The sequence below is a fragment of the Phascolarctos cinereus genome, unplaced genomic scaffold (assembly GCF_003287225.1).
Source record: "Phascolarctos cinereus isolate Bilbo 61053 unplaced genomic scaffold, phaCin_HiC Scaffold_726;HRSCAF=1367, whole genome shotgun sequence".
Taxonomy (NCBI): Eukaryota; Metazoa; Chordata; class Mammalia; order Diprotodontia; family Phascolarctidae; genus Phascolarctos; species Phascolarctos cinereus.
The window spans coordinates 113693542-113717006 of record NW_027556098.1 but is presented as its reverse complement, the minus strand read 5'-3'; the positions used below and the strand labels follow the sequence as shown (position 1 = coordinate 113717006).

Below are 23465 nucleotides of genomic sequence, written 5' to 3'. Positions count from 1 at the left end.
TGGCAGCACTTTTTGTGGTGGTCAAGAATTGGAAATTGAGGGGATGCCCATCAACTGAGGAATGGCTTAACAAGTTGTAGTATATGTTTGTGATGGAATACTGTTGTGCTGTAAGAAAGGATGAGCAGGATGCTCTCTGAAAAACCAGAAAAGACTTACATGAACTGATGCAAAGTAAAATGAGAACAACCGGAACATCAAACACAGTCACAGCAATAAGTAAGACAAGCAACTGTGAAGAACTTAGCTATTATTAGCAATACAATGATCCAGGACAATTCTGAAGGATTTGTGATGAAAAATTCTGTCCATTTCTAGAGAAAGAACTGATGGAGTATGAATGCAAATCAATACATACTTTTTTTTGCTTTATTCTTCTTGTTCATTTTTTGGTCTGTGTTTTTTTTTTCACAACATGGCTAATATGGAAATATGTTTTTCCTGACTGCACATGTATAATCTATATTAAACTGCTTTCCCAAGAAGGGGAAGGGGAGGAAGGGAGGGAGAGAATTTGGAACTCGAAATTTTAAAAAAGGAATGTTTAAAAATTGTTTTTACACGTAACTGGAAAGAATGAAATATAAAAATTTTCACTTGAGAAAAATACATGTCATAAATAAATAGAAGAGAATGAAAAAAGGGTGCAGAATCATAGACGAGCACGATAGTTTTGAAAGATGCTGAATTTATCACATACTTAAAAAGAAAAGCAAGCTGTACATAGTAGTACAGTCCTTTCAGTTCTGCTATATATAAGAATGTACTCATTTTAATGGAAGTTTATTAAATTCAGAATTTTAAAAAGAAAAAACAACAAATAGGTGTCTTACTTCTGTTGCTAATTATTTATATCTTCCTTTAGAGCTAAGAAGCAAGAAGACGTGTCAGCACTATGGTAAGTGCTGGGTTTTTATGGGCTGCACTTGGTCTTTGCTTAACCTGTGCCTTCTGTTACATATGAAGTGCTCACTTGGCAGACCTTCTTTCCTCTTCTGGAGATGTTTGCTCTTCTCTGGCTGCACCAGAGATCTTGGCCCAGAGCCTGGCACAAAACATGACCTAGTTCTGGAGAAAATAGCCTTGGTACTTGGTATTCACTCCTTTCTTGGGGCTCCTCTGTTTCACCATCACTAAAATGGGCTAAAAGTTTTCACCAAATACTCTTTGATCAGCGCTTTGATATGCTGAGATAGAAGGTGCTGCCTGAAAACAGAATGTGGCTATCATCATTGTCATACACTAAATACAAGGAATTTTAAGTTTTATTTATAAATGGAATGGATAATACCTTCCTTTCTGATGGCAATGGCAGGTGATTAGGAGCTAGTTTTAAAGAAACAGTAAGGCAACTTTTTATGAGGCAGCTAAGCGGTACAGTGAATAGAATGCTGGGCCCAGAGTCCAGGAAGACCTGAGTTCAAATCCTACTTTAGACACTTATTAGCTGTGTGAGCAAATCACTTAACCTCTGCCTAATAATAATTTTAATAGCTAATACTTATTAAGTGACTACATGTACCAGGGATTGGACCAAGCACTTTATAAATATTATCTCATTTGATCCTTACAACAATCCTGGGAGGTATGTATGTATGTGTGTAAACACATGTGTATGTATGTGAATATATATATATATATGTGAATATATATATATATGTAGTATATACAGCATAGATATATAGTGTATATATACATATATATATTTATGCATACACATATATTTATACATATACACAGATATATGTATCACACATACAGAGGTAGGGGGCACAGTGGATAGAATGCTAGGCTTGAAATCAGGAAGACTCATCTTTCTGAGTCCAAATCCAGCCTCAGACATTTACTAGCTGTGTGACCCTGAGCAAGTCACTTAACCATGTTTGCCTCAGTGTCCTCATCTATAATATGAGCTGGAGAAGGAAATGACAAACCACTCCAGTTTCATGGTCAAGAAAACCCTATGGACAATCTTGGTGTGCTATGGTCCAGGGGTCACGAAAAGTCAGACAAGATTGAACAACAATAAAGTACTATATGACATAGAGCAAAGTTAGTAAGCAAAACAGATGCAGAATAATAATGAGATTGATTTTATTGGAGGGAAGAAGCCATGCGGTGTGATGCCATGGTTCTGGTACTTGCTCTGTTAAGAAACATAAGGCCAATTTATTGGCCCCAATATATGCTGTACCTCTAAAACAAGATCACTTTGATTTATTTTTTTTTGGGGGGGGTGTTAGGCAATGGGGTTAAGTGACTTGCCCAGGGTCACACAGCTAGTAAGTGTTATGTGTCTGAGGCTGGATTTGAATTCAGGTCTGACTGAATCCAGGGCCAGTGCTCTATCCACTGTGCCACCTAGCTGCCCCACAAGATCACTTTGAAAGGAAAACAAATAGAATTGTAAGATATGGAGCTGGATGGAATCTTAGAATTCATCTAGTCTGACCCTCTCATTATAGAGATTGTTGGAAGGGACCTCTTGTAGTCTAAACCTTTAACTTTGTAGAAAAATAAACTATGGCTCCAGAAGGCTGTAACTTGTCTGAGGTCACACAAATAGTCAACATCAGGCAATGGATTTAGACCCTGGTCTCCTGGTTTCTTTCACTGTACCACTCCCATCTAAAGAAAGTGAAGCCCAGGGAGGTTAAGTCCACTGACTCAGTTTCCAGTTCCTCTCCACTATATCATTCTACCTGCCTGAAAAATGATGACACTAAATTTTGTGGTGGTTGTTCAATCATTAAAGCTCTGTCCAACTCATTGTTGACCCCATTTGAGATTTTCTTGGCAAAGACACTAGAGTGGTTTGCCATTTCCTTCTCTAGCTCATTTTACAGATGAGGAACTGAGGCAAACAAGGTTAAGTGACTTGCCCAGGGTCACATAGCAAATAAAAATCTGAGGCCAGATTTGAACTCAGGTCTTCCTGACTCCAGGCCTGGCACTCCATCCACTTCACCATCTATTGTCCCTGACATCAAATACCATATATAAAATAAATAGGCCATTCAGGAATCCCAAGACCATAACAGTAGAGATTAGATTATTTATCTTATTTGTATCCATAGAGCCTGGCACATAGTAGGAGCTTAAGAAATGATTGTTGATGGATTGATGATGCAGCCTATGTTATCAACCAGATCAGTTAGTGACATTTTTCAATTGAGATAAATGTTATGTTCTTTTTTATCACTCTCGTCATCTCTGTCATTTTCATTATCATTCTCTTAACAATGAAACAAACATAGGAATCTGCTAGCTGCTGCCACGTGAAGTGAGCATTTATGGGTATGTAGGCCCACTTCATAGGCTCTCTGCAGGCACACATAGTTAAGAGAGGCAGAAAGAACACAATATAGCAGATTATCATTTCTCTATAAAACTTTTTATTAAAAGTAGCATATATTATTCACAAATCATAGGCTCTTGGGATCATAAATCTAGAACAGGAAGGAACCCTCAGAGGTCCATTCTCCTCATTTTGCAGATGAGTAAACTGAGGCCTACAAAGCTACCAATAACATCAGGAGGGTGATATCTTGAGTGCCTTGTCCAAGGTCATACAGGGAGTATCTTTAATAACTATTTTTGTTTTATAACCTAAGATACAATGTAAAGCAATATGTAAAAAGTTCAAATGTAAATGCACGTGTTTCTTCGTCTCCTATAATTCAGTTCTTATCAAATTTTAACTCTAGTTTTCCCACTTTTGCTTTCAGAAAAAGCTTAAACTTATACCCCAGAATTGCCCATTAAGAGCTACCTAGGGCCTCTCCTACCTGCTCCAGACCTACTCTAGACTCTTTAAGGGATTTTGGAGATTGGTCAGAAAGAACATCTTTGCTTATTTCCCCATCTACCTGCACAACCCCTCTCCACTCAAAAAAAAAAATTCAGGCATCAAACTTCTTTTAATTACTTATTTTCTTGTTCCCTATCTACCTTCACAATACTTCCCCAACCCCATATTTCAGGCATCAAATTCCTTTTAATTACTTATTTATTTATTTCATGTTTCCCCAATTACCTTCACAACACCCCCTCTACCCACTCACCCCCAAAAATTCAGGCATCAAATTCCTTTTAATTACTTATTTACTTGAATTCTACCAACTAGGAGTAAGGAAGCTGCAGAGTACAGTGGAAAAAGTTTGAGTTTGGGCCCAGAAAGCCTGGTTTTGAGTTCCAGCTCCGCCACCATGTGGGCAAGCCACCTGACCTCAGGCTCCTCCTTTGTTAAATGGAGATGATACTATTTTCACCATTACAACTCTGAGCCTCACAAACTTATTGATTGTGGCTATTATTGCTAGGACTGTATTTGAACCTCCAGTCCTGATAATCAGTTCTTTCCCTCTGTTCAAAATAGGTCTGACAGTCACAAGAACGAGTACATAGACACATTCATATAAAGTGATGCCAGCAAGCTTATTGCTGGGCTTCAGGATGAAATTAAAGCTATTTAGTAGCTTATATTTATAAGCTGCTAAATGTATATTTATATAAATATATACATTTGTAATATATTATATATTGCTGTTATATAATATAATATATAAATGAATTTATATGAATAAAAGCTGTATTTATAAATATATCATTTATCTGGGTTGCCACCTGAATTAGCTAAGACAGGAGTAAATTGTTACTAAATTATTAAATTTAATTTAAGTGGCTTGTCAAGAATACACGGGTAATATGTGTCATTAACTAATGAACCAGATTAACTGAATTAACTAAAGCAGGGAGCAGGAGGAAACTAATTCCTGGGCATCAGAACCTAATCTCAGTCACCTACTATTGTTGTTTATTCTTCATTCTGGAAGAGGACCAATGACATCAGGAGGGTGATGTCTTGACTTGGATTTAAGTGAGGCAGGACTGTGAAAAGAGCCTCCCTCTCTCCTCCAGAGTCATTGGAGACCAGTGGCAAGATACAGGTCAGGACGACTGGTGATGGCCCAGGATGCAATGGGAGACCTGGGCCTTTTTAAGCCAAGGTCTTTCCCAGATCTCAGTTTGTCTGAGGCAACACCCATTAGCAGATAAAGGTTAGGTAAGAACTGAGGTAAAAGATGGTCTACTTTGCCTTCAGAGAAAAATCAGTCAGGAAAGGGAAGATGCTCAAAGTTTTTGGCCAGAACAGAAACAATTGCTATTTACACTCACTCTGAACCATCAAAACCTGAACAATTGAGCAAGTGAGGCCTGGGCAGCAGTGGGGGTGGGGAGAAAGGTGGTTATTGGCCAGTCAGTGAGAGCCATAGTCACTTGGTTCCTAATGTATAAAGTCATAGCACAGCCCAGCACAGTATCTATACCCTCCAAGGGCAAGCAACCTCGGCTAATTCAATTCAAATTCAATTTAATTTAGCAACGGCTAAGTTCCCATTTGTCCCAGGTGGGACCTTTTAACTGTTTTTAGCCACCAAGTTATTATATTCTTCCTCTTAAGGAATGTCTAGTGCACATATCAAAGAATTTTGTGTGCTAACCCCTGAAGTGGAATTTTACAACCTTTCTTAGGCACTGGTCAAATCTGCTTTTAATACTTAAATGGAATTTGCAATTTTTTTCTTCTGAACATTTTAAAACCATTTGAACAAACAGGACGAAACAGTTTTAAAATCAAAGTTGTATAGGGATTTCCTCACAAAAATGAATAAGAAATTCAGTCAAAAAGGTGATTATGCCCAGGGGGTAGTGCTATAATTAAAGAACTGGGAACCATTGTATATTCTTGAGAAGGCAATGACAAAAACAGTATTTGAAGAATACTCTCCTGACATTTGTGTAAAAAATAAGCTGAAAAGAGGAGAGACTAGTTAGAGAGACCAAACAGGAATTGATTTTAAAATTCCAGATATGCAGTGATGAAGACCCGGCCTAGATTGAAGTCTTAGAAAACAGAGAGGAAAGAGTAGATTGAACAGACAGGGGAGCATGAATTAGGAGAGTTCAGTGATTAATGGGGGTAGTGAGTCTGAGAAAGGAAGTAAAGATGCAAGGAGTATCGCTATCGAAAGATTCTTGGATCTAGGGCTAGGGGACCTGGCTTCAAAGCCTACCTGTGATACACATTACCTGTATATTATTGACAAGCAACTTAACCACCCTGGGCCTCATTTTTCTAATTTATAAAACAAGAGAGCCATAGCATTGATGATTAAATCCATAATTTTTTTAAAAAGGGAAAATTTTTAAATTAAATTGTATAAGGGGATTGGTTTACATCATAAGTTCTCACCCTTTGGAACATCACTTTGACAAGATAGTGAAATCTATGGGTCCCTTCTCAGAATCATGTTTTTTAAATGCATAAAATAAAATATTTAGGAAAAAGGAAACCGACTACAGCTCTCCCTTCCACATTGTGACTTTCCCCATCACAGTTCCAATATGTGGCAGGTCAACATAAGAAATTAAATGGGAATTTGGGGGGAATTTTGCAGAAGCCACAGATGACATGCAAGGGCCACTAGATGACACAGAAAAAGTTTAGAAACTCAGAAATGCATAATATATATGTATAGTATTGTGTAATACCAACATATTTTATCTTTTAATATTATAAAGATTCAGACTTCTCTGCTAAGAAGAAAGGGCCAAAAGATTTTACACAGATTTTCCAGATTGTGAGGACACTGTACCCCTAACCCCCACCATGTGGAAGGGATAACTGTATATTGAATTACAGTTATCAAAATATTTTAAAAGCAAATTCATGAGTAAGGACCCCTGGGCCCTTCCAACTTGAGCTTTGATACCTTCATCTTATGACTCTGTCATGGTCAGGCAAATGGCAGGTGGTACTATTGTCCATGATATCGAAGCGGAAAAGTGGCTCACTTTGGGGAGGAAGAAAGCTGATGAAGTTGATTTCTGACACATGATAGCAGGATATCCAACTGGAGATATTCTGGAAGCAACCAGAAACACACATAACAGGAATGCTCAAAGGAAGCTCTAAGGCAAGGGGTCTTGTCCAGGTACTTGCTTTATAAATATTTTTGGTTTTTTGCTTTTTGGTGAGGCAATCAGGGTTAAGTGACTTGTCCAGGGTCACACAGCTAGTAAGTGTCAAGTGTCTGAGGTTGGATTTGAATTCAGGTCCTCCTGACTCCAAGGCTGGAGCTCTACCCACTGTACCACCTAGCTGCCCCTTTATAAATATTTTGATAATTATTTCAATACCATTGGTTTCCTTTGTAATCATATGTATTTTGTTCTATGCATCTAAGAACACTATTCTGTGTGAAAGAGTCTGTAGACTTCACTAGACTACCAAAGGGATCCATAGCATAAAAAAGATTAAAAACTCCTGCTTTGATGGATTTGGTGTATATTTCCTGTCAAATGGGACCTGTAAAATCCACTGAGGGCACCCCTCCTTACCCCTGCTACACGTGGGACCAAGTTGTCAGATGAAAAGGTCAAGGGTAGGAATACAAATTTGCTACTTGGGGAAATAGCCACACACCTAAGGCTACACTTACTTATGGCTGTGAGGGTAAACAAGCTCTCCAAGGAGAGAACCCAAGACTATAAAGGGTCTCCTTCTAACATTTATTTATTTTTCCCTTTGTCCCTTTTGTCCTTGACCCACAGGGCAGGGTCCAGAGACCTCCAGCCGTACAGCACCGGCATTGTGAGAAATGTTTCCATCGACAGTGTCAGGTTCCAGTAGAGCCAAGTATCTCCTGCCTGGTGATCAGCTGCCGCCGGCTTTGTGGAGCAGCTTTCCACATGTGCAAGGAGGAAGAGCATGAGTTGCTTTGTCCCCTGGAGCAGGTTCCTTGCCTCAACTCTGCTTATGGCTGTCCTCTTTCTATGGCCCGACATAAACTGGCAAAGCACCTCCAGGTCTGCCCAGCCAGCGTGGTCTGCTGCTCCATGGAGTGGAACCGTTGGCCAAATATAGACTCAGAAACGATTCTTCATGAGAATATCATGAAAGAGCCCCACAGCGAGGAATGTTTGGACACAGCTCTGGCCATCCAGGATCAAAAGGTCCTTTTTGGCTCCCTGAAGATGGTGGAGTTTTTCCCTGAATCCAGAGAGTTCACTGAGGAAGAACTGGAAATGGACAGTGATGCCATTTTGGAGGAACAAGGAGCAGTTGGTGGGGTGGACTCTCATTCTCTGCCAGTGAGTGGAATGTCACCTAATGGCGAGATGGTGGAACTGAGTCAGCAAGAACGAGAGGCTTTGGCAAAAGACAAAGAAGGGATGGATCTGGCCAGTTTTGGGAAATGGGAAAACATTTTCAGCAAAGAGCACGCGGCATCGATGTTGACAAATTCCTCAGCAAACCCTGGGGGCAAGAGTAGTCAGGGCACAGGGAAAGAACAGACTTCCAGTCAGAGCAATGCTTCAGAAAAGGGAGCTAGTGTGGAGAAAGAAGGCCAGGCAGACCAAAAGGAGAAGGACCCTTACAGAAATATGGAAACAACAGGACTCGCACCTTGGCAAGACGGAGTATTGGAAAGACTGAAGGCAGCAGTTGATGTAAAGGACTATAACATGTACCTGGTGCATAATGGGAGAATGCTGATCCACTTTGGCCAGATTCCTGCTTGCACGCCCAGAGAAAGGGACTTTGTTTATGGCAACCTAGAAGCTCAGGAAGTCAAGACTGTTTACACCTTCAAAGTCCCAGTGAGCTACTGTGGGAAGAGGGCCCGACTTGGTGACGCAATGGGGGCTAACAGGCCAAGTGTACACAAGGCCACAGATACCTCAGATTTGGGGATCGATGTAGAAGAACTGCCAAAATCTGATCTAATCAGAACTACCCTTCTGTGTGCCATGGAAAGGGAGCTGAAGGGCCACGTCATCTCTGAATCAAGGAGCATCGATGGACTCTTCATGGACTTTGCAACCCAGACCTACAGCTTTGAGCCAGAGCAGTTTTCCTCAAGTGCAGTATTGGCAGACCTTACTTCTGAAGGCCCCCCAGGTCTCCACGTGGAACTGCACAGTGAGTGTGTGACCAGGAGACATAACAAGAGTAGTTCAGCGTTTACTTTTACTTGCAACAAGTTCTTTAGGAGGGATGAGTTCCCATTGCACTTCAAGAACATCCACTCTGATATCCAGTCGTGCCTCAATGGCTGGTTCCAGCATCGCTGTCCACTGGCCTACTTGGGGTGCACCTTCGTTCAGAATCATTTCCGCCCTCCCGGGCAAAAAGCCAAAGTGATCTACAGCCAAAAACTCAGGACATTTGCCATCAAGCCTGAGGTTGCTCCAGAGCTGGGGCCCAGAGGGAAAAGCCAAAGGTCATTGACCAGCCTGCCCCTAGAGATACTACAGTATATTGCAGGGTTCTTGGATAGCGTCAGCTTGGCTCAGCTGTCCCAGGTGTCTGTCCTCATGAGGAGCATCTGTGCTACACTCTTGCAAGAGAGGGGGATGGTCCTCTTGGAATGGAAGAAAAAGACCTATTCCCATGGCGGCACTGGCTGGAGAGCTCACAAAAAGGCAAGTATACCTGGTCACTGACATCCTAGTAAAGGTCACTACTGGAGAGAGACAGCTGGCTTTGGAGACCATCTGTATCCTCCTAGGTGCTTAGTGCAATATTCGGCGTTCAGCAAATGGCAAGTTAAGTCATTTGTCCGGGGTCATAGAGCTAAGAAGTGTCTAAGGCGAGCTTTGAAGGTCTCCAAGACTCCAGGTCTAATGGCCTACATACTGTGACGCATTACTTACTACAAAGGACTACATACTTACTACAAAGGACTTTCCTCACAACAATCCTGTAACAGAGGTAGAGCAAATGTTGTTACCACCATCTTGTATTATCACCATTTTACAGATGAAGCCCAGAGAGGTTAAGTGATTTGCCTACAGTCACAGAGTAGCCAAGGCTCAAACTCAAGTTTTCTGACTTTGTTGCATCTTGACCTTCCTTCCCTTCCAGAAGTCTAATTAACTCTTTACCTCCTAGAAACATGACAGGAAGTAGAAAAGTAGAACAGGTAATTTTTTTCACTACTTACGCCCAGTCTGATTCAATTTGCATTATCATTTATTTACATTAATATAAATAATACAATAATATAAATACATTGTTATATAATTATTATTATTTTCATACCCTTTCCTTGGGATCTCCCCTCACTCAAAAAAAATAAAACCTCAGCGGGTCAAGAAGCACTCCCTGCAGTCTGCACTTTCTCTTTCTTTCTTGTCTCTAAAGTTAGGAAACACTAACCACCTCTCCGGTATGTGTGTGCTAGGATGTGGTTTGGGTGTGTTTCATTTTCTGGTTGTCCAGCTAGCCTTGCAGGAGGTAGGATTTGTAATATGCAGAGGACAAGGGTCTATGTTGGCAGTAGCTAGAGGGTGGGACTTGTTTGGGGTCACCATACTCCCATGAGTATAGCTTCTATGGGAGAGGGCTATCCCCCTATTCAGGAGAATAATGTACAAAATAATGTATCAAAAGAGAGGATGAGGCCAGATTGTGAAAATCTTTAAGAAGAAAAACAGAGGAGGAATTTATAATTGATTCTAGAGGCAACAGGAAGCCAATGAAGTTTGTTGAGGTGAGGAATGATATGGTCCTATATGCACTTAAAGAAAATCACCTTGGCAACAAGGTGGAGGATGGACTGAAGTAGGGAGAGTTTTAGGGTAGGAAGACCAATTAGGAGGTCACTGCAATGATTGAGGTAAGAGGTGATAAAGGAATAAACTAGAGTGGCAGTACATTGATCAGAATTCTGAGGTCTTTCAAAGCTGTTTTCCTTTATATTACTGAAGTCATTGTATAAGTTGTATGCAATTTGTATAAATGTATTATTAAGTACCTACTATGTGCCATGGGCAACTATGTGATACAGTGGATAGAGTGCTGGGCCTGGAGTTAGGAAGACTCATCTTCCTGAGTTGAAATCTGGCCTCGGACACTTACTAGCTGTATGACCCTGGGCAAGTCTCTGCCTCAGTTTTAGTTTCCTCATCTGTAAAATGAGCTAGAGAAGGAAATGACAAACTACTCCAGTATCTTTGCCAAGAAAACCCCAAATGGGGTCACAAAGAGTTGGACGCCACTGAAACAGCTAAACAACATGTGCCATGCACTGTGCTAAGCAATGGGGATACAAAGAAAGGCAAAAATAGTTCCTGCCCTCATTCTAATGGGGAGGTGACGTACAAATAACTATTTACAAACAAACAGGTACAAGATAAATTGGATATAAACCATGGAGGGCAGGAAGCAGCATTAAGAAGAACCAGGAAAGGCTTCTTGTAGATGGTAAGGTTTTAGGGGAGACTTGAAGGAAGCCAGGAAAACCAGGAGGCAAAGATGAGGAGGGAGAGCATTCCATTCACTGGGGTAAGCCAGAGAAATGGCAGGAGTCAGAAGATCAGGTGTCTGGTGCAAAGAACAGCAAGGAGCCCAAAGTCATTGAATCATAAAGTACAAGGAAAGGAATAAGAAGATTGCAAGGATAGAAAGGGGCCAAGTTATAAAGGATTTTAAAAGAACAAAGAAACAATAGTTGCCTAGCCGAGTTTTTTTTTTTGTGATTTCCCTAAGATCATAGAATCAGGATTCTGCCATCTCATTCGCTCTGCTATAACTTTCTTAAGGTTTGGCAATTCACTATATTACCCTAATCAGATGACTGAAATCCTGGAGGAGCACTGCTCAGGGCAAAGAAGGGCTATTTGGGAGACAGACTTCTGGGATTTGGATTTAAGCTCTACCACTTCCTATCTATATGATCTTTGGCAATTAATTTCTCTGGGCCTCACTTTCCTCATTGGCAAAATGATGAAGTTTGGCTAGATAATCCCTAAATCCCTTCCTACTCTAAATCTATGATCTTGTGATCCTTCCACGTGATTTTCTGTCCCCATCTTTTCAACTACTTATAGGACATTTCCATATATATGAATGTCCAGACAGTACACCAAACCCAATACGTACAAAATAAAACTCATCTTTCCTGTAAAACTAAACTGGCTCCCATTCCTAACTATCCCACTTCTGTCAATAGCCTTCTAATCTCTGAGCCTTCTAGTCTCTGTGGTCATTTTTCATTCTTCTCCTCTATTCTTCCATATAATCCATCTTCAAATCCCATCATCTTTTCCTTTGAAATATTCATCATATTAGTCCTTCCAACTCCCTGATCATGTAATCTCTTTTTTTGTTTTTGGGTTTGTTTGTTTGTTTGTCTGTTTGTTCTGGCAAGGCAATGGGTCAAGTGACTTGCCCAGGGTCACACAGCTAGTAAGTGTCAAGTATCTGAGGCCACATTTGAGCTCAGGTCCTCCTGACTCCACTGTGCCACCTAGCTGCCCCAGTCATGTAATCTCTTGAAAACACTGCAACCAACACCTAGCTGCTGTCTACTGACCCATGGCTAATATAATCTTTGGTGTATATGTATTGTAAAGAACTTTTAAAGGTCTAAATAAATTGGGTTCTCTGCTTCGCTCTTATTCATCTATCTATTTTACCCTCCAAAGAAATTTTGTATATTGAGCATGATCTCACCACACAGAATTCTTTCTCTTAAAGGTTACACTTTGTTTAGTGATCATACATTTAATTATCAATTGCACCACTCTGTGGTATATGAGGAGTTATGCTGTCTGGTCTAATGATCTAATTTGTCAATTATATGGGGAATATCCTATTTTTCCAAAATTATTTACTCTAATCAACTAATCAAAAACATTTAGTAAGCACCTACTATACTTCAGGCACTGTGGTAAGCACTGGGAATACAATATACAATGTGGTGTGTGGCTGGAGCACGGCTTCCAAGCAAGAAAGACTGGGGTCATAGTCCAGCCTCTGGCACATACTGACAATGTGACCCTGGGCAATCTATTTAATTTCTCAGGGTTTGAGGCAACTCTCTAAGACTTAAAGTTGCAAAAGTGTTGACCTGCATTGCAAAAGGCAGTTTCCTTACCCTGAAAGTACTCTATACCTTATACCCCAAGTTAGGTCCCACAACCACCACCACCATCACCATCATCATCATCATTTTGTTGTTGTATCCTCCCCAGGGGTGTACTGGACCTAGTTCAAACTGTCTCAGGAGTCAATTGTTAAAATTTTCAGCATGCTGGGGCAGCTAGGTGGCACAGTGGATAGAATACCAGCCCTGAAGTCAGGAGGACTTGAGTTCAAATCCAGCCTCAGACCAAATACTTGACACTAGCTGTGTGACCCTGGGCAAGTCACCTAACTCCAACTGCCTAAAAAAAAAAAATTCAACATGAGCATTCATACCTTAGAAACTGGCAAAGGCTTGATCTATTGTTTTGTGAATTGTCTGGACCAGAGGTTCCCAAACTTATTTGACCTACCACCCCCTTTTAAAAAAATTACTCAGCACCCCCCTAGAAATCTACCTTCTTTAACCCCTTAACAGTATTTTTTTGAAATTTGCATCATTTCAAAAAAAGTAAATTTTTTTCTGAAATGACACATTTTAAATTTAATAATTCATTGTAAATTTATAGGTTTTTTCCTGCACTGAAATTTTGATGATACAATATTGTATAATGTAAGCATATAGTATCATATTATAAACAAGTCATTACATGTACATATTTCTGCTGAAGTATGCTGGACTTCCAGACAATGTGAGATGGGCTTGCCTGCCAACACTTGGTTGTTAAGATCTGTCAGTGGACTTGACCACTGATTGGTTATAACTTGCATTTTTTGTGTTTATTTGGAAAATGATGCAATCACTATGACTTTAACTCTGTTATACAACAGATAAAATATGTATGAACAATTTTTCAAAATTTTCTTATCTTTTCTTCTTTCCTCATGCTTCCACCATCCCTTTATTTTTATTCAGCACCCACCAATCGAACCTGAGGCTACTACTGCCCCCCTGGATTCTTCCAGTGCCCCTCAGGGGGCAGTATTGCCCACTTTGGGACCCTGTGGTCTAGACTTAACATAGTGATAGAGAAAATGTTAATAATGTGGATTAAACTTTAAAATGTGTCTGGCAGCAAATTTCCCCTCCTTAAGATTCAGTTGTTAAACATTTACCAGCATATTTCCAATCCTCCCTACCACTTGCCATACCACCTAACCCCCAAGAAATCTAAGTTCCTTGAGGGATAGGATTGTTTTCATTTTTGTCTTTGAATTTTCACCATTTAGGATACTGCCTGGTATTCAGTAGGTGCTTAATAAATACTTGTTGAAATGAATTGAATTTATTCCTTCCCAACAGATCTGGCAGTTCAGCAGCCTTTTCTCCAGAATTAACAGCTGGCAGTTTAATGAGGTCACCTCCATGTCAGAACACTTGAAGACTTGCCCCTTCAATATTGTGGAACATAGGACAGACCCAGTTCTTCTGACCAGCATGTGTGAGCAACCCAAGCAAGCCAGGAAGAGCTTGGTCTCCACCTTCAAGCCTAGACCATGAGGAAGAAATCCCTCTGGTGTTGCTGTTTTCCTCCAGCCTCCTGGAAGGGAGAATGTGTTGTGATTTTGAGGATCAGCTTCTTGTGTCTCTGTGGAACACTGGGTTCTTAGAAGCTTCAGCCAACTCCCAAAGCCTAATCACCCTATGTTGTAGCTTTTTAGATTTACTACATTACCCCCACCTCCACCCCATAGCTGATTAATTTAATTTCTTTTCTGCTTAAGAAATCAGCCTAAAGAATAACTATTGGAAGAGAAAGTGGCTCATTAGGCAATCAGGAAATCATAAAAAGATTACAGGCATTAGGAGAGGAGAAAATAGATAAATTACCCAATGGGTACAGGCCTGGCAGGGTTAACCATCATTCATTCATTCAGGCATCACATAGGAAAGTTCCCAAGCTGAGTGTCACAGGTGCAAGGGACTGCTCAGATTCAGAAAGGAGGAGTTGGGGGACTTCAGAGTTGCAATGGTTTGGAGAAGGGCCTCTATAGGCGTAGGGATAAAGCAAGGGCCACACAGATGGAAAAGCACATGATACAGTTCTACATATAACTATGAACCTTCATAGAATGTGTGCTGGGGATTGAAAGCCAAAAATAAAATTGTCCCTGCTATTAAGGGAATTTCTAGCCTACAGATCTCAGAACCGTCAATTTCTCCCACCTTCATCATGGTCATTCTTTGAAAAAGGGAGAGTGAGAGAAGAGAGAATGGTGGTTACACGTAACAAAATGGAGGTACTGGACTGGTTGGCATTTGAGTAGCTATGATTGATTTCAAATCTGGCATGAATAACTCGGCACTGAATATCACCATTAGGAGAAATGGAGAAAACACTGGAGCTTATTATTTATAGGGGCAAGCCAAGGCTGTAAGCATAAATCTCTTTTTCATAATGATGTATAACTTTGGGAAACCTGATTTTCCTTATTACAATCCAATCTAGCAAATATTTATTAAGTACAATACAAGAAATTGTACTAATTGTTGAGAATACAGAGACAAAATGAAAAATAATCTTTGCCCCCAAGGAACTTTAGAGCCTATTGATGGGGGACACAACATATAAGCAGTAGGTTCATATGTGATCATTTGAGTAGGAAGAGAAAGCTATTCCCCACTGCTCTAACTATATTGTGTTTTTTGATACAAGGTACTATTTTTCTAAGATTATAACCATAGACTTAAGATCTTTTTGTAGTTAAATCAAGCAATGAAAAAAAAAAGGTAACAGAATTATAAATGAGCACATTGATTCTTAACAGTAAAGAATACTACTTCCTCAGAATCTGGCTTACAGGTTCTATATATACTCTGGCCTGTAGGTATGAAGGTTAACTAAGACAAAGAATCGAAAAAGCCACAGGCTTACTAAGAGGAGAGTTGGGGGCTGCACCAAGATGGATAAGGAACTAAGGGATTGAAGAGGGACAGAGAGGTGGGAAAGCAGAAGGCTGCAGACTTACGGTGAAAGGGTGGTGAGATGGGGGTGGGGAGAAGGAAGCAAGCCAAGAAAGAGACACTCACACTGGTTCTATTGGCAGCCCATCCCCGGCTGCACTTTGTAAATTGACTGGTATCATCAGAAAAGGTTAATGGCTTTGATACCTAACTGACTCTATTGGTACCTTTCAAGTAAGTGTATTTTAGAATTGTGGAGGAAAAGGATGAAGAGAAAAGGAAGTTGTTTAGAGAGACTGGAGATCTGAAAATAGGATTGGTAGGGGAGGAGCTTCAGTGAATAGGAGAAAGAGAACATGCTATTAACCACAGATTAGTGGACTAAGAAAAGCTTTTAAGTGAGTAGAGCAGGAAAGGTGAAGTAGTTTAAGGAGATTCCTAGGAGCAGGAATCCTCCTAGGAGTGTCAGGGGCCTGCCTGAAATAGAGTTCAGCCAGAATTAGAGGAAAGATTACATTCTGAAACAAGAGTTCTCAAACTTTGTGTGTGTGTGTGTGTGTGTGTGTGTGTGTGTGTGTGTGAGAGATGGACCCTTCTGCAGTTTGATGAAACCTATGGACCCCTTTCCATACTGTTTTAAAAGGTATAAAATAAAATACATAAAATTGCAAAGGAAAACAATTATGATGAAAAATAGTTCTTAATTTTTTTCAAACAAGGCCACAGATCCCAGGTCAAGAATCCCTAGTCTAAAGAGACCAGATAGATGAGACTGTATCCTTAACTAGGAAGCCGAGAAAGGACTCTGACTTGGACTTGGAATAATAGTAAGGTGGGTGAGAGGAAGGGTAGATGGAGACATAGGAGGTAAAACAAACAGAAGGGCCTTATTACTAGGTGAAAATGAATAAATCTGGATTGAATAAAGAGATTGCATGTACCTATAAGTTATTTACATGTATGGCATATACCTGGGAATGCCACACACTGCATGTAATAAAGTAACTTGGCACTCTAAGTGGTTGCCTGAGTGTGTCTTTTGGGGATGACCTACCATGAAGACTGAGATCCTACGGGAGAGCCTTGTTCCTGCCCTCATGACCTTGGATGACTGGAGGGATATGCTGATGAACATTTCACAGCCGGGCTCTCCAGAGGGGGGGGAAATGTATGCACACTTTCAAGTTTAATCTGCAGTAACCCTTTCTTAAGTCTAGACAATCAACAAAACAATAAATCAAGTCCCAATTTGTAGCCACTGCAGATTTCTAACGTGTCAATGCTCATTCTGAATATTTCATAATGGACTCTCAGGAGCCATTCAAAGCTGCTTCTAGAAGCTAATGATAGAGAACTGGAACACTTGTTGTTTGGGGGTTGCCTATTTGGTTTAATCATAGAGAAGTGCTGGATTTGGCATCAGGTAACCTGAGTTCAGATTCTGGCTTCTTTATTTAATTACCTGTGTGGCCTTAGGTAAGTCATTTAACCTTTCCAAGGCTCAGTTTCATCTTACCCCATCTCTGGACTTAATAATAATAGTATTTATAGAGCACTTTAAGTTTTATAAAGTGTTTTATAAATATGATCACATCTTATCCTCTTAACAACCCAGGGAGGTGGTTGCTATTATTATCCTTATTTGAGAGATGAGGAAACTGAGGCAAATAGAAGTTAAATGACTTATCTAAGGTCATGCAACTAGTAAATATCTGAGGCCAGTTTTGAACGAAAGTCTTCCTGACTACAGATTGAATACTCTGTCTACTGTGCCACTTAGCTCCCTCTGACTATGCTCTCTAAGGTTCCTTGCGGGTCTCAATCCATCATCCAGTAAATTGCAGTGATTCTTGATTACATTTTTGAATGACTAGTCTAAATTATTTAATATAGGGAAGAAAATTGGCAGGGATCTTGACCAATCAGTACAGCAAAAGCCAAGGGAATCCTGATCCTAGTGAAATGCAGCTTCTACTCTAAAAGGCTGGTCTTGGAACTCTATATTTCAAAAATCAAAAGAGCTGGGCTTGTGTCCAAGAATAATTTACCCGGCAAAGTTCAGTATAATCCTGAATTTAAGAAATGGATATTTGCTGAATAGAAAGACTTTAAGGTATTTGTTGCAAAAAGAACAGAACTCAATGGAAAATTCAATATAAAAGATCCAGAATAAATATAAGGAAAACATGAAACACTAATTATAAGGTTGTCATTAAGGTCAAACTGCCTTGCTTATTATATACATATATATGAAAATGTTATCAGTAATGAAATGTAATGAATATATATATGCACATACATATATATATGAAAATGTTAGTATTCTTAAACTGTATTCTTAAAACTGCCATCATCTGAAAGAAAGGTTGGGGGTGAGTTAAGTATGATGGGGTGACTCTAAAAAACAGAACCAGGTAGGAAAAGGTAAAAGAGAACAATTATATTATAAAAATGAGGTTTGAAAGGAGGAACTAATACAGAGGAAGCAGGTAGGGGAAGGAGCTTGTAATGTTGGAACCTCACTTTCATTTGGGTTGAAGAGGAAACAATGTATACATCTGGAAGGGTGTAGAAATATTCTGAACATGTAGAGAGGTGAGAAAACTGGAGGACAGGGGAGGAACTTTTAGAGGGGGGTCTGTAGATTAGGATTTGGGAGGGTGGGAGAGACAGTTGCAGGGAACTCTTAGAGGGTTGTGTAGGATGGGGAGTGGAGGAAAAGATAGGGTAAAAAGAGAGGCAGAGAGAAAATAGTGAGCAAAAGTAAGATGGAGAGAAATTCACAAATAGTAACTATCACTTCGCGAATGGGATGTTTACAGTAGCTCTCTATACTGGCAAAAAACTAGAAATGGCAGGGCTCCTATCAATTGGGGAATGGCTGTATAAGCTGTGTTGTACGGTTGTGATGGAATGCTCCTATGCAATAAGAAATTATGAGCTCAGTGATCTTAGAAAGGCATGGAAAGACTTGCATGAAATGGCAAAGAAAGAAGCGAGCAGAACCAAGAAAACATTGCACACAGTGACTGCAATATTGTTTTTAGAATGACTTTCAGCAACTAAGTCATTTTGACTATTACAAATACACAAATTAAAAATAAAGGACATATGAAGAAAGTCAATATCTGCATCCAGAGAAAGACCTGATAAATAGAAGTATGTATAAAATAATTAAATATATATATATATATACACACACACACACACACACACACACACACACACACACGTACCATTAGGTAGCCATCTCTAGGGTGGGGTGGGAGGGGGAGGGAAGAAAAAAAGGAAAAAAATTTGCATGATAACTTTGTTATATATTTAAAAGGAATAGCAAGTTGTACATAATAGATTTGTAGTTTTATGTGCAATTAACTTTTTTATTATACTGTGTTATGGAAATGTTTATTTTATTCCATAAATTAAAAATAAAATAAATTTTAAAAAAAGAAAAAATATTTAAGGCACTTGGCATCAGAGAAAGAGACTTTGGCTTAGATTGAGATTGATCAAGTTCATTTATAGATGATTTAAGCTTCAACTAATGCTGAGCAAGCAGGAAGATGGGTGGGACTCTTGCACAATTCTGATAGTTCAATCAGAGTGTATAAAATATTATCAATCGTATTGTATATTAGATGTTCCATCATCAGCTCAAACTCAACGTGTACAAAACCTAATGTATTTGCTTCCCTGCTCTTCTGCCCCTCCCCCCACTAATTTTTTACATATTAATTTAAGGTTTAAAAATTTATATATATTATCCAATGTGACCCTTACAAGAACCCTGGGGGTAGGTGCTATTATCATCCTCATTTTATTGATGAGAAAACAGAGATTAGGTGATTTATAGCTAGTAAGTGCTTGCAGTAGAATTCTAGCTCAGCTCTTCTTGACTCCACTATCCACTGTGCAATCTAGCTGCCAAAGAGGTCAATAAGAGATAGGTAGCTCAGAATAGAGCCTGTGGTATGGAGTGGAAGGATTTAGAGAAGCTATCTTGGCTATAGTTTGACCTGGCTGGTCCTGGAACTAATGGAGAGATAGTACCACATGAAGCAAGAGGAAGGTAATCACATCTTTGACCTTGGGGAGGCGGACTCTGCTGGGCTAGGCTAAGAGCTCTACTAGGGGATCTTTGGCAGTATAGAAGACTTGAAGGTAGAGCTAAAATCAGAGCTTTGTTGTGGCAGATCCAAGGCTGATGGAAAACAGGCTTCTTTCCATGGCTAGATACTGAGGCTAGACCTAGCACTGCAACATGGTGTGGATGGAGGGAAAGGAGACAAGGAAATGACCAGAGCTAGGTTCCTAAATAAATATTGATATAGAAATCTTGGGCATGATAGCTGAACCCCGCCAGGACCTCACAGAATTAATCAAATTACTCACTTCTTTGTCCTGGGCACCACTAGAAGTAGACATATTTGAAGAATGAATAAATGAAAAAGGATGTATTAAGCATTTACTGGCTAGGCACTGTGCTAAGCACTGGGGATATAAAAACAAGCAAGTGAAACAATCCTTGCCCTCTAGGAGCTTACATTCTCATAATAAAAGATAATATAGAAGATGGAAGAGTATGGGAAGCAGCCCGGCTGGACTCTCTCAACACTCCACTCCAAACAACTTTAAAAATGACTCCTCAAATCAAATTTTGGAGTGGCAAATCCAACACAAGATCAGAATGAGATATTTTTCCAGCCCAATACAACTTAGGAGGTCTCCAAGAGAGGTCTATGACACCAGGGTGGGAGCTGGCCTAGAGTATGACAGCAGCACCAGTGGGGGGCTTTGGAGGAAGCCCCAACAGCAGCAGTGCCAGCTTCAGGAGCTCTCAGCCAAGAGACATTGGCAGGGGGAGGAGGGTTTGGAGAGGAGCACTTGTGATGAGTCATAAGAGAACAAATTCTGGTCAGAGAACTAAGACCTAGAAGAGCACTAGTGCTTGTGGCTGCAGGAGAGCAGGGAACCTGGTCACAGTTTCTGGGACCAGAGAAGTGCTAGCACTTGCAGATGCAGGAGAGAAGGGGCCCTTCTTAAGTAAAGACCAGAGAGCAGACCAGAAGAGCAGCAACCACACATCTTCCCAGATCACATTACCTTGGAAGCACCAAAAATTTGCAGACTCCTAAAACTAGCTTTGAAAACAGCAGCACAAAAAAAAGCTTGAAGCTTGGGACAGTGCCTTCCCACCCCCAGGTGAGCAGAGCCCAACTTTAATATAAAGTTTAAAGTGAAGAAATAGACTAGAAAAATGAGCAAACAACAACAAAAAAAGAACTTGACCATAAAAGTCTACTATGGTGGCAGGGAAGATCAAGTCATAAACTTAGAAGAAAGCAACAATGTGAAAATAGCCACAAGTAAAGCCTCAAAGAAAAATACTAATTGGACCGAAGCCGAACAAGAATTCCTAGAAAAGTTAAAGAAAGAAATAAGAGTAGTAGAAAAAAATGGGTAAAGAAATGAGAGTGAGGTAAGAAAATTATAAAAAGAGAATTAACAGCTTGGCAAAAGAGGCAGAGGTGACTCAGTGGATAGAGTACTGGCCTGGAGTCAGAAGACCTGAGTTCAAATCCAGCTTTACTGGCTGTGTGACCCTGGTTAAGTCACTTAACCACCATTTGCCTTAATCCACTGGAGAAGGAAATAGCAAACCACTCCAATATCTTTGTCAAGAAAACCTTATGGACAATATGGTTCAGGGGGTCACAAAGAGTTGGACACAACTAAATGACTGAACAATAACAACAACAAAAGGAAGCACAAAAAGGTATTGATGAACATAGCACCTTAAAAAATAGAATTGGCCTGATGGTAAAAGAGGCACAAAAACTCATTGAAGAAAAGAGCTCCTTAAAAAACAGAATTGGACAAATTAAAAAAAGAGATACAAGTATTCGCTGAAGAAAGTAATTCCTTAAAAATTAGAATGGGACAAACTCATGACTCCATGAGATTTCAAATGAAGTCAAAAGAATGAAAAATTAGAAGGAAATATTAAATAACTTATTGGAAAAGCTACTGACCTAAAAACAGATTGAGGAGAAATAATTTAAGAACTATTCAACTACCTGCAAGCCATGATCAATAAAAAGAGGCTAGGCACCATATTTTAAGAAATTATCAATGAAAACGGCATTGATATCTTAGATGCAAAGGGCAAAATAGAAATGGAAGAAATCCACTAATCACTTCCTACAAGAGATGCCAAAATGAAAACTCCCAGAAATAGTATAGCCAAATTTTAGAGCTCCCAGGTCAATGAGAAAATACTCCAAGCAGCCAGAAAGAAACAATCCAAGACGTGGAGCCACAGTCAGGATCACATAAGATTTAGTGATTTCCATGCTAAAGGAGGGGAGAGCTTGGAATATGATATTCCAGGAGGCAAAGGAGCTAGGATTACAACCAAGAACCACCTGCCCAGAAAAGCTGAGTGTAATCCTTTGTGGGGGCAATGGCTATTTAATGAAATAGAGGAGTGGGCCCTGATTGGGCTAAATAAGGTAAAAGCTGACCAATCAGAGTCCAAGGCCTCCAAAGCAGGACTCTGAGGTCCAACAGAAGGAGGCCAGAATGCAAACTTCAGCCTACTTCTCCTCCTCCACACTCAATCCCTTGATTTCAGTTATCACCTCTATGTGGATAATTCTCAAATCTGCAACAAAAGCCCTGTACTTCACCTGAGCTCCAGTCCTATATCCTCAACTGTCCACTGAAGATTTCTATTTGGATATTTCAGCATTACCCCAAATTCAGCATGTATAAACTCCAACTAATTTGATTCTCCATATACCGAGAGAGAGAAAAGAGGAGGGAGGAAGGGAGAGAGAGAGAGAGAGAGAGAGAGAGAGAGAGAGAGAGAGAGAGAGAGAGAGAGAGAGAGAGAGAGAGAGAATGAGGGAGAGAAGAAAAGGAAGGAGAGGAAGAAAGAAAAAAGAAAGAAACAAAGAGGAAAAAACACACATTTCCAACTTCCCTTTTGTTTCTGACATGGATGAACATCATTTTTGGAAAAGCTTCAACCGCAGAATAATGAAAAAGTGTGGAGGACCGGGTATCACTGGGGAAAACAGGAAGAGTAAAGAATTATTTTGACTGTGGGCGTAGGTACCAGGGTGAGTGGGGCAGAAAGGAACTACAATCATTTCACATCTTCCTGGTCTAGCAATATAGGAATCTAACCACCTGGTGGCCTATTAGTAGAAAGTCCCAAACCTCTATGCAAGGACATAAAAGTAAATAGTGTCACCTACCTCATTCACTGCTGTAACAATTATTCGTTCTCCTTGGATAAGAGACTGTCGTTTTGTCTAAAAGGATGACTTTTGCAATTGTAAAAGTATTTGTTCTCTTCTCCTTTTATACTTCCCTGAAACAGGGAGCGTTTTGTTATTCTGATAATAAATGTTTCTATTTGAATTCCAAAAACTCCCCTTTTCTCCCTTAACTAATCCTCCTCTCTCTTCTGTGAAATGCTTTACTTTTCTAACTTAAGTTGCCACAGAACGCTGCTGATTGGCTGCATACTCTAAGAAGGCCTGAAAGGTACAGATCTGTACCCCAGGAATTTGAATGGCTATCAATGACAGCAGATTCCTTGGCATGCTAAAAAAA

At 40.0% G+C, this 23465-nt stretch overlaps 1 protein-coding gene across 1 annotated transcript in view; it reads left to right on the top strand.

The window, feature by feature from the left end:
* Positions 1 to 14445, top strand: part of FBXO40 (F-box protein 40) — a 43166-nt gene extending 28721 nt beyond the window's left edge. Inside the window, exons 2-4 of the mRNA XM_020985921.2 lie at positions 866 to 898; positions 7618 to 9492; positions 14241 to 14445. Coding sequence (XP_020841580.1) covers positions 896 to 898; positions 7618 to 9492; positions 14241 to 14438 — 2076 coding nt within the window. The 5' untranslated portion in view covers positions 866 to 895 and the 3' untranslated portion in view covers positions 14439 to 14445. The remainder of the gene's footprint in view (positions 1 to 865; positions 899 to 7617; positions 9493 to 14240) is intronic.
* The last annotated feature ends 9020 nt before the right edge of the window (positions 14446 to 23465 follow it).